The sequence below is a fragment of the Pollachius pollachius genome (assembly GCF_949987615.1).
Source record: "Pollachius pollachius genome assembly, chromosome: 4".
Taxonomy (NCBI): domain Eukaryota; kingdom Metazoa; phylum Chordata; class Actinopteri; order Gadiformes; family Gadidae; genus Pollachius; species Pollachius pollachius.
The window spans coordinates 19998277-20009637 of NC_136937.1; the positions used below are offsets into that span (position 1 = coordinate 19998277).

General features: G+C 42.6%; 1 protein-coding gene across 1 annotated transcript in view; it reads right to left on the reverse strand.

The window, feature by feature from the left end:
• Positions 1 to 937: 937 nt before the first annotated feature.
• tbx5a (T-box transcription factor 5a) overlaps positions 938 to 11361 on the reverse strand; it is a gene marked incomplete at its 3' end in the record, with an annotated part of 18468 nt that continues 8044 nt past the window's right edge. Inside the window, exons 5-8 of the mRNA XM_079734643.1 lie at positions 10421 to 10573; positions 8314 to 8405; positions 2319 to 2542; positions 938 to 1536 (exon numbers count right to left, since the gene is read on the reverse strand). Coding sequence (XP_079590769.1) covers positions 938 to 1536; positions 2319 to 2542; positions 8314 to 8405; positions 10421 to 10573 — 1068 coding nt within the window. The remainder of the gene's footprint in view (positions 1537 to 2318; positions 2543 to 8313; positions 8406 to 10420; positions 10574 to 11361) is intronic.

Genomic DNA, 11361 nt, shown 5'->3' on the forward strand with positions numbered 1-11361 from the left:
AAAGAAGTGCCATCTTTATGAGTACACAAAAAATATTGTTAAAAAAAACAGACAAAAATAAAAGAGTCAAATAAAAATCATTTACAATATACAACATGTAACATATATATTTAAACTAGTTGCTTACATCAACATGTCGCTTCCCTTTTGATATTTGTACTCAAATTATCAAGAAGTCATGTCAAAATAAGAGCTAATGTCTGTAGCTAATGTTTGTAGCATTCTCACAAACTCTTTGTTTTAATGACATTTGGACAAATCACATTGAGGATTTCTATGGTGCCTTTGGAAAAGTGATTTGTAAATGACTTCACAAACAATCACATTTGTCTTATTGTGCTTGCTTGGAATGCAAATTTGCATTCCTGTTTTTGGGTTTGTTCCTAAGGTTCTTATGATGCAACACCAATACTGTTACTTAAGTATCCATTGCATACACATGAATATTACCAATCAATAACCAACATAATCTGTCCAAGTTTGAGCGGGAAGGTACAATATCCAAGTCCTGTTCAGATCAATATTTCTGGATTCGTTTTTATATGGAAACTTTTTTTCATTTGATGCTACAAATACATTTTAATATTTAGCTAAAAACAACTTTACTACCAAAAACAACAGAAAAAGGAAAACAAAATCATATGTAAGACAACAATTGCTTTTTGTTACAATAAATCAAATCCTGTGCGCAATTTGTGTTGCAAGTGTTGTAGAAAATAAAGGAGTTTTGTGCTTGTCCGAGATCAGAGGAAGAACATATGTCTATCATGATTGAGCAACACTGAGATCCAAAATATTTCACCACAAAAGCAAGCCCTAAAGCAGTCCTAAAAAGAGGTCTCTTGGTCTACAGCTCTGGTGGGTACAGAGATTCCACCCATGAGGCATAGACACTGTCCTGGTGTTAGTATCTGGAGACTCCAGACCAGCTTCATATCTAGCTGCTCTCATTCCACTCGGGCATGATGCTGACGCTGTGCACAGCGTGGTACTGGTGCGGCGAGAGCGTGCGCGGCATGCCGTGGCCGGTGTACAGGTAGTCGTTTCCCTGAAGGCCCCCTGCGGGGGGCTGCATGCCGACCCCGGGGCTGCACTGGCGCCCCAGAGTCTGGTGGGCAACGGACCCCTGGTACATAGCGGCGTGGTGGGCGTCGCCCAGCTGGGGGGGCGTGGCCATCCCACTCAGCCTGGACACCAGTGAGCCGGAGGTGAAGTGGGCGGAGAAGTGCTGGTGGTAGGGCAGCCGGTCCATGGGCTGCATGGCGGTGACGGAGCAGCCGGCGTATGGCGACACGCCCGCCCACGTGTTGCAGCTGATGTCCTCCAGGCCGGCAGCCCCGCCCGCTTCCGAGCCCTGGGAGGCGCTGGCATACATGCAGGCCTGCCGCTGGCCACTCTCGCTGCGGTAGGGTCCGGCGGCGAGGCCCAGGCCCTGGGGGTAGCCCACGGGCCGGTAGTAGTGGTCGTCCTCACTGGACGAGCTCTCCAGGTAGGCCTTCTTGTAGCTGTGCTCGCTGGAAAGGCAGTCTTCTTCCACTGCGGAGGAACAGGAGGTAACAGTAAGAGATGCCCTGATTGGTCTAGAATGTACCTGGAGTGGTCTAGAACCCTTCAACCCTGAGTCACTTTTTAAAGAGCCATTGAACCCACGGTTTCTGATGGAATTTAATTTTGGCCAACACGATGTGGCCTTTTAGGGCTAAGAGTTTCAGGAAAGAGGGGGGCGTGTTATCCCCAGGGTTACGACCCATGGCAAATTTATAAAACCTTTTATGTACCATCGCTGTGTAACGGTTATGAGCATTATAATAAGCAATGTTGTATATGAATGACAGAATAATTGTCCGAAAAGCCCAAATTTCTCGCAGACACGGCAGTCCACCCCTGCCCAGACAGAGCTCCACACGTCCACACATACACAGAGAGATACACACACCAGACAGAGCTCCCCACGTTGACACAGCATGCCGACCGGGACCCCTTGGTCGTGACGTCAGAGTACCTTGGAAAAGGTACTCTGACGTCATGAACAGTGACTGGTAAGAATGGTAAAAACATGTATTTTTACCCCTTTTTGCTCTAAATTGCGGACTTATTTCAGTAACGGTGATAAAATGACATCGATGACCATGTTGACGATCATTGAAAACAAATGACCAAGCTTAAAACAAAAACAAAAAGCGATTTTTGGTTGATTGGTTAAATGAATAAATACTTGACCATTAAGTGACTAAACATAACCATTGGACACAAATAAACCAGTCATCACAGAGCTTCTCTCTCTCAGATCCAATGAACACGCTTTACGTTCCACCCACCGTTCCTCTTGATGCAGTGGTAGTCCTGGCCGTGCTCGTGGGGCAGGGGGTAGGACCCGGGCGGGTGCAGCAGGTCATGGGAGGTGCTGCTGACCCCGTTCTCGTACTGGGGCCCCAAGGTGCTGGGACTGGGGAGGCCCTGGACATCTGGACTGAAGGGACTCTGGCTGGAGCCCCCCCGTTGGCGCACTGTGCTGCGAGGGACCACCGGGTACTCCTTGGTGCTGTTCACACACACACACGCACACACACACACACACAAACACACACACACACACATAAACGCATGCACACACAAACACGACCGCATACACACAAACATTACACGCACACACACACACACAAACACACGCACACACACAAACACATACGAACGCATACACACACACGTATGAATAGACACACACACACACACACACACACAGATAAACACAGACACACACTAGCACGCATGCACACACACACACACACACACACACACACAAACACACAAACAAAGACACAGACACACACACACATACACACACACACGCACACTCAAACCCATAGGCCGAGATTGTTTCACAAAAGGCATTTGCAATATTTTCATCCTTCGCAAGATATATGATCCACTTCAGGCTGTTGCATTCTGCACCCCAGAATCACACCTATGATTCAGCTTAGCTCAGGAGGTAGAGCGGTTGCCTTGTAACCAAAAGGTTGCTAGTTCGATCCACAGCTCCTTCTAGCTGAGTGTTGATGTTTCCCTGAGCAAGACACTCAACCCTAACTGCTCCTGATGAACTGGCTGTCGCCTTGCATGGTTGACTCTGCTTTTGGTGTGTTGTATTATCCGATGTAAGTCGCTTTGGATAAAAGCATCTGCTAAATGCACTAATTGTAATTATGAGGGGCCTCAAGTATATAATTCATACTTGGTCTTAAACACACTATTATAACCTTGCATATACACCACTATTTTCATACACACACTATTATACTCTGTTTACATATGTATGAGTGTATAGTCGTGTATGTGGGAGAGTATAGTAATGTATGTGAGAAAGTATAGTAGGGTTTGAGAGAGCATATAGTTGGGTATGTGAGAGAGTATAGTTGTTTATGCAAGAGAATATTGTAGTGTGTGTGAGAGAGAATAGTAGTGTGTGTGAGTGAGTATAGTTGTTTATGCAAGAGAATATAGTAGTGTGTGTGAGAGAGTATAGTAGTGTGTGAGAGAGTTTGACTGAAACGGAAATGAGTTTGATTCCTCAGTTCCTGATTGTCTGACAGAAGAGGCGGTAGCTTCTGGCACTCAAAATACTGCGCTGTCATTTGATTCATAATATCATCCATTCTATAAAATATTCTAATCTAGAACGCTCCGGGAGCTCTGGCGGGAGTCCTGGAGCTCTATATCTAAATAATATGAGATTATATAATATATTGATATCTGTGTAATATAATATTTTAGCATCACAGGGTTTGGGGAGGGCGGCTCTTAGCGGGGGGAAGCTCTTGTGGGGGATTCGGCGTCGCAGCGTTTGTTGTAGTTAGTTGTAGTTGTGTGTGTTCCAAAGGTGGTATCAAATAAATCGCTGTCTCAGCAAAGACTACTTCATTCAATGCCTCTTCCGTGGTCATTACAATATACTATCACGGCCAAAAGCTGTGTGCGCCTCGGGGTGATATTATGTCCTTTGACATCAATCTGAAGTCCATATTGAACGCGACATGGAGCTTTGAGCTCCTCCGGCGGGGACCAGGAGCTCAGCTCTGGGGGCAGGAGGGACATCCTGCACCTTCTCGCCGGAGGAGCTCCGGGAGTCCGCAAACGGCAACAATCCATTTCTCCTCTATGCCGCAGTTCAATCTGGACTTCAGGACCCCCGCCGGAGCTCCCGGAGTGTTCTAGATTAGAATATTTTATAGAACGGATGATATTATGAATCCTAAACGACTGCGTCGGTTTCTCTGACGTCTCTGGTACTTCCACAACACGTAGAGCCACGGTTGAGAATTGGCGGTCACAAGAGGAAGACTCTCTCAAACTCAGGCGACAACGACATCATTTTTTGGTGCGAATGCAGGTGCGTTCACACCAAACGCGACGGGGCGACACGACTCCCCATACAAAGTCAACCTAGAGTGGCTGCGAAAAGATTTGATTTGCAGCGCGACACAATTTTGCACTGCACGGGTGAGCGTGTATATGAGGATTTGCAGCGCGACAATTTCACTCGAGTTGAAATATTTGAACTTTGCCGCGACATTCGCGTGATGACAGCCAATCAGCCAACCGTTCCCTGTAGTGCAGTCCGGAGTGAACTGCAGCATGGAGGAGAAAGTGTTTGTTGCCGTTTGCGACTCCCGGAGCTCTACTTATACTAGTATATAATATAATATTAAATAATATTATATATCATACCACGGCCAAAAGCTGTATGTTCCTCCAGATGGCCGTAGCGGGGAGCTCTCGTGAAGATTGGGCTTTGCAGGGTTCGTTGTAGTTACCGGCGTTGTTGTGGTTACCGATCTTGTGTGTTCCAACAGTTTATTAGCGGTGGTATCTAATAAATCGCTGTCTAATCAATACTTCATTCACTGCCTCTTCCGTGGTCATTACGATATTATGAATATACTGCGTCGAGTTCTACGTCTCTCCCTCTTCCACAACAGGTAAAGACATGCAATGGTGGTTATCTCGGCCATGGTTGAGAATGAATTGGCATGAAGCACCATTGGCGGGCAAAAGATATGGCGCGACAAATTCGCCTGATAAAACTTGCACAGCAACGGATTATGATTTGTCGTGCGACTAAACTTGGGCGACAACGCGAACACGCGACAAATATGTATTTTGGTGTGAACGCAGCTTAACAGAATCGCTGGAAATTCCAGACTGAAATGACAGCACAGTATTTCCAGCTCCAGAAGCTACCGCCTCTTCTGTCAGCCAATAAAGAACTTAGGAATCAAACTCACTTCCGTTTCATTGAAACTCTCTCTCTCTCTCTCTCTCTCTCTCTCTCTCTCTCTCTCTCTCTCTCTCTCTCTCTCTCTCTCTCTCTCTCTCTCTCTCACACACACACACACACACACACACACACACACACACACACACACACACACACGCACACACACACAACTATACTCTCTCACACACAAAACTATTCTCTCACACAAACTACTATATCCTCTTGCATAAAGAACTTTACTCTCTCACACACAATACTATTCTCTCTCACACACTACTATATTCTCTTGCATAAACAACTGTACTCTCTCACAAACACACACTACTATTTTATCTTGCATAAACAACTATACTCTCTCACACACACACTACTATTCTCTCTCGCATACACTACTAAACTCTCATATACAGTACTATTCTCTCTCACACACTACTATCTTGCATAAACAACTATACTCTGACCCACACTACTATATTCTCTTGCATAAGCAACTATACTCTCTCACACACACTACTATATTATCTTGCATAAACGACTATACTCTCTCACATACACTGCTATACTCTCTCACATACACTACTATGCTCTCTCACATACCCAACTATATACTCTCTCACACACTACTATACTCTCTCACATACAATACTAAAATCTCACACACACGACTATTCTCTCTCAGACACCCAACTATATACTCTCTCACACACTACTATACTCTCTCACATACATTACTATACTCTCTCACATACACAACTATACACTCTCATACATACATGTAAAAGGAGTATAATAGAGTGTGTGTATGAGTATAGTAGCCTGGTCCTACCAAACTCTCGTACTTCATTTCATTTGCACAGAGAGTCTGGACCTACTAAATTGACAAACGTTAACTCACTTGAAGGCAGGTGTCTGTTGATGTTTAAAACTATTGGATCTACCCAGTGCCACTCTGGATCTGCCATAACCAATCGATAACGTTTGGCCGGGAATCACGTTGCGCGCAGGCTGTAAAACCAAACACATTGCGTGAAGATGTCCATCAACGAGAGCTGACTTTAACTTCATTGTTCTCAGCCACTACCTCTGGTCGCTGATTGGACGCTGAACATTTGGACGGAGAAAACCCACTGACATACTGAAGACCCAGACATAGTACTGAAGGGAAATTCAAATTGAGCGTAAGTATTTAGGCAGGCGGAGCCAGGCTACAAGTATAGTGGTGTATATGCAAGATAATAGCAGTTTGTGTAAGACCAAGTATGAATTCTGTCCCAGGCGGCCCATCATACCAACCCCCCTCTCTGCAGAGAGACGTCTAGAGCATCCTCTGTAATATCCATCTATAGGATCTCAGAATAGATCTAGAATTTCCTCTGTAATATCCATCTATAGGATCCCAGAATAGATCTAGAATGTTCACTGTGATATTCATCTATAGGATCCCAGAGTAGATCTAAAAGGTCCTCTGCAATATTCATCTATAGGATCCCAGTATAGATCTATAATGTCCTCCTTAATATTAATCTACAGGTTCCCAGAATAGATCTAGAATGTTCACTGTGATATTTATCCATAGGATCCCAGAATAGATCTAGAATGTCCTCTGTAATATTCATCTATAGGATCCCAGAAAGCGTTCCTCTTGTTGCTTCCGGTAATAGGGACTTTTTAGTCCATTTTAAACATGAGAGAGATAACCAACAGCAGACATGCATACGTTACAGTGGACTGGGAACGTGAAGTGGAAGGAACATAGTGTGTTTTGGATTTCACCAAATTCCATTTATTTGATTTATTTCTATCTGAAATGCATTTCCTTTGTAACATGTTGTACGGTTTGTATGTTATTATTTTTGTCATCTGTCATCTGTTTAACAAATTTTAACTTTGTATATATAGTTATAATTATAAAAATAAATATTATTCAAATGTTCTTTTGCCAATTTTAAAAAACATTCCTACTCGTTGTTTCTAAGTTCAATAATTCTTAATTTTTTTTATTTTTTTTATTGGCTTTTCAAAGAATGGAGCTGGGGGGGTTGGTTTGTGAGTGAGTGTGTGTGTGGGAGTATGTATGTGTGTGTGTGTGTGTGTGTCTGTGTGTGCGTGGGGGGGGGGGAGTGTGTCTGTGCGTGAGAATGTATATGTGTGGGAGTGTGTGTGTGTGGGAGTACGTGTGTGTGTATGTGGTGTGTGTGTGTGTGGGGGGGTGGGTGTGTGTGTGTGTGTGGGAGGTTCAAAACCAGATTTTCTGCTTTGAAAATGTGTTTTCCACACAGAATGGACACAAACTCCATCACTCATCTGGACTGAATAAATGGGCAACGAGAGAGAGAGAGAGAGAGAGAGAGAGAGAGAGAGAGAGAGAGAGAGAGAGAGAGAGAGAGAGAGAGAGAGATTATTATTCCAGCATCTTAACTGGCTGCTGGAATAAGCTTCATCACAAATATACACACTCTCTCTCTCTCTCTCTCACACACACACACACACACACACACACACACACACACACACCCACACACATACACACACACACACTCACTGAACTAATACATTTTGCATAGGAATATGTGTGGTATATAAGGTTTGTATAGAAAGGAGATGTTGTCAATTTCTGAAACCCTGCCAGAGCATCATAAAGTTTAGAGTCCCCAACGTGAAGACTGGCAGATACTCAAGAGCAACACTTACATCACTGAACACTACCCTCCTACAGTTCTCACTGAAGCCCATCAGGGATATTGCATTGGCTCTGGACATGGAGGGCTCATTGAGGAGACACTTTGATCCATGGCCACAGCCCTCAAGGGTGTGTTTGACTCCGTATAGGATCAGAGGCGGTCGTCCAATCAATGCAAGTAATAACCTCAATAGATAACATGTATAACACAGGCAGAAATATGATTAAATATTAATGCACACAAATAAACAAACAAACACACACACACACACACACACACAGATAACCCATACACACACACAAACACACACGCAGAACACACATAGGCTCTGAGTGTTTCAACAGTGTGTAGGCCTACCTTTGCATTCTAGACATACGGTGCAGTTCCATGTCATCGCTGCCGCGGAACCCTTTAGCAAACGGGTTGTTCTCGATCTTCAGCTGGGTGATCTGTCAATGTCAGGGACATTAACGTAAGGCGGACACAACACAATGTCTGGTTGGTTCTGCTGCTGTTTCCACCCTGGGCTATAACTCCTAGAATGTAGATGTTTCCTAATGACCTCATCTTGTGTTATCTTAACATTTGTCAAATCCTCTGTTGACTTTTAGCCTCAGGAAATGTATGGCCTGCCGTTAAGAAGATGCAGATGCAGCAGGCAATGACTGCTACTGCAGTAACTCTCATATTTGATATTTGTGTACGTATCATTTCCACATTGGCAAAATAATTTCCCCAAGAGTGTGCTATCCACTCCACGGACACTCAGAGACTCAGTGACGTCACCGTCCCAGGCTAAATGTTCTGTGTGACACATGGTCTTGGTTCCTTATGATACATCTAACTCAAGCTTAACTTAAAAAACACATTTATTTGTGTTTAGTTTATTTATTGGTTTTGTTAAGTAATCTTGATCACTTTGGAAATATATAGTCACACGTGGCATCCTTTTAATGGCATTGCAATGTAAGCCTACGTCTAAGTAATTGCAAAAAAAAACCTCTGGTATTAAGACACGAAGTATCACACTTGTTTATGTACTTTTTTATTTAATTAAAAAAAAAGAATCACGCGAGATCCCGTTCGAAAGAGAGGATTTCTGGACGCTTATTGGTTGGCTGGTCGCTCCCACCTTTTGACACGGAAAGTTGGGAGGGCTATTTACTTTAAGCAAATCAATTGTTAAGACCGTGCATGAGCTTGTCAATAATGAAAGGCATAAATAAAAATAAAATTGTCTTTATTTTAATATTCTTTTTTGTACCCTACATATATTTCTAAAAAGAAAATGCTGTAACAGCCATATTTGTTTTGCCTATAATAATGCTAAAAAAAACGTTCTATTCCTATCAATAGGCCTATTCATAAGAAAAAGGGAAGAGAAAATCTAATAAACAACTTTCATACAAGCGTATAATATTTGATAACTTATGTTTTTACTAACCTAAATATGTCAGAAAATAAATTGCAACATGACTTCTTAAAACAAGACTTATATAAGCTATAATATGTTTTATCAATTATCTAATTAATTAAGGCTAATATCGAGAAAGCTTTAGCATGTAGGACTGGAGCCGCGACACCATCCTTTCATCAGCCCGACGTATGAGTGATTAGAAATTAGAGCAGCATAAGGAAATCCGAAAGTACTTAGGTAGGCCTAGCTTCATTTTACTATTCGGCCAAGCACATATAGTTCAGTCCAAAATAAAAAAAAAGAAGAAAGAATGTTTTCTTTCGAGAAGGCCGGTGTTTCACGCTTCCCCATATGCGTTTTGCATTTGGACTGGCCCCCCCAGCCCCCCCCAAAACCTAAACACCCACACCCACAAAGTAGAGCGGATGTTAACCAGACACTGGAGCCGTGTCCCACAAGAGTTTATGAAGCCTATCCGAAATGTATTTCAAAAAGTGGGAAAGATTGACAACAGAGTCCTGAAGAATTGTGCTATACATAATAGTAATTATATTAATAATAATAATAATGATAATAATAATAATAATAATAATAATAATAATAATAATAATAATAATAATAATAACAACAATAATAATAATTAATTTAAACCAATTGAAAACCACATTTATAAAAGGTATTAGGTTTGTATCCATGGGATATTTAACAAAACAATCAGTAACCAGTAGGGCCTAGGCCTATATGGTCGTGATTGCAGTTAAAACGACTTGACAACGTAAATAAGCCTATGTTGCGATTGTCGTGAACATTCTAGATTTTGTGAGCAGGTTTTTTAAGGAACAGAACATTCAAAATATTGTTTTAATACCATTGCTCAACAGGAAGGCCTACACTGTCCTGGGGTTTTTGTTTGGCTCGGAGAAAATAGGCTACACTTTACTGTTTTAAAACGGCCTACAAAATTGTCCGTTAAAAGTGTATTCTTTCATTACAATTTAGGCTATAATCGAACCAAAGTAGGCTACTGATTATTCTTGAGCCCCTGACCTTGTGGTTCTGGTAGGACGTGACGGCGATGAAGGCCGTCTCCGGGAACACGTGCGTGCAGAAGGCCGTGTTCTTGGAGCCGAAGCCGTTGTTCTCATCCGCCTTCACGATGTGGATCCTCGGCTGATACTTATGCATGGAGTTCAGAATGATCTGCGGAGAGAGAGACAGAGAAAGAGAGAGAGAGAGAGAGAGAGAGAGAGAGAGAGAGAGAGAGAGAGAGAGAGAGAGAGAGAGAAAGAAATATCAGATGAATTTAGACAATTGTTGGAAACAGAAGCCATCCTGAACACATTCCCAAAGTCTCAGGTACATATGTTAGATCGCAATTTGGATTATTGTAGGCCTACAACAGGGAAGCGTGTAAACGGTTGGGGGTGGTTTTGTTACAAAGAGGTATTAACTGTATTTTTAGATGGTTGTGAGGGAATTGTTTTATATTATTGTCGGACTTTATTTAGAATCGCTGTACGGCATGCCCGCAGTCTAGACCATTTATTTTAATAGTATTTCTGTGATGTAAGTGGATCCCCTGGCTTCTAATTCAAACCAATCCTGAACCATGTTGCAGTTTGCCGTTTGTATTTGTGTTGCAAACGGTTTGAAAAACAAAATATCAATTATGTATTTATATTTAAATGAAGACAATCATATTGCCCTAGCTGGTTTGAATATTATTGGGCCTTTGAAATAAAAAGAACGCCTAATGTCCATTAAATAACGCTTTAACCACTCAGTTATATCTACCCATCGTTCAATTTAAGTTAGGCCTGTAACATATCAATTGAATGATTTCAAGACGTCAATTTGCCGTACGAGCCAGAAGATAAGACCGGATCAGCGTGCATGTGTTCAGCCTGTTGGACTACTGGTAGCCGCCTTGGCGTCTAACCAGTTTAACTTGAGCCCCTCGCTGCCTCCATGAGGCCTTCCCGTCTGGG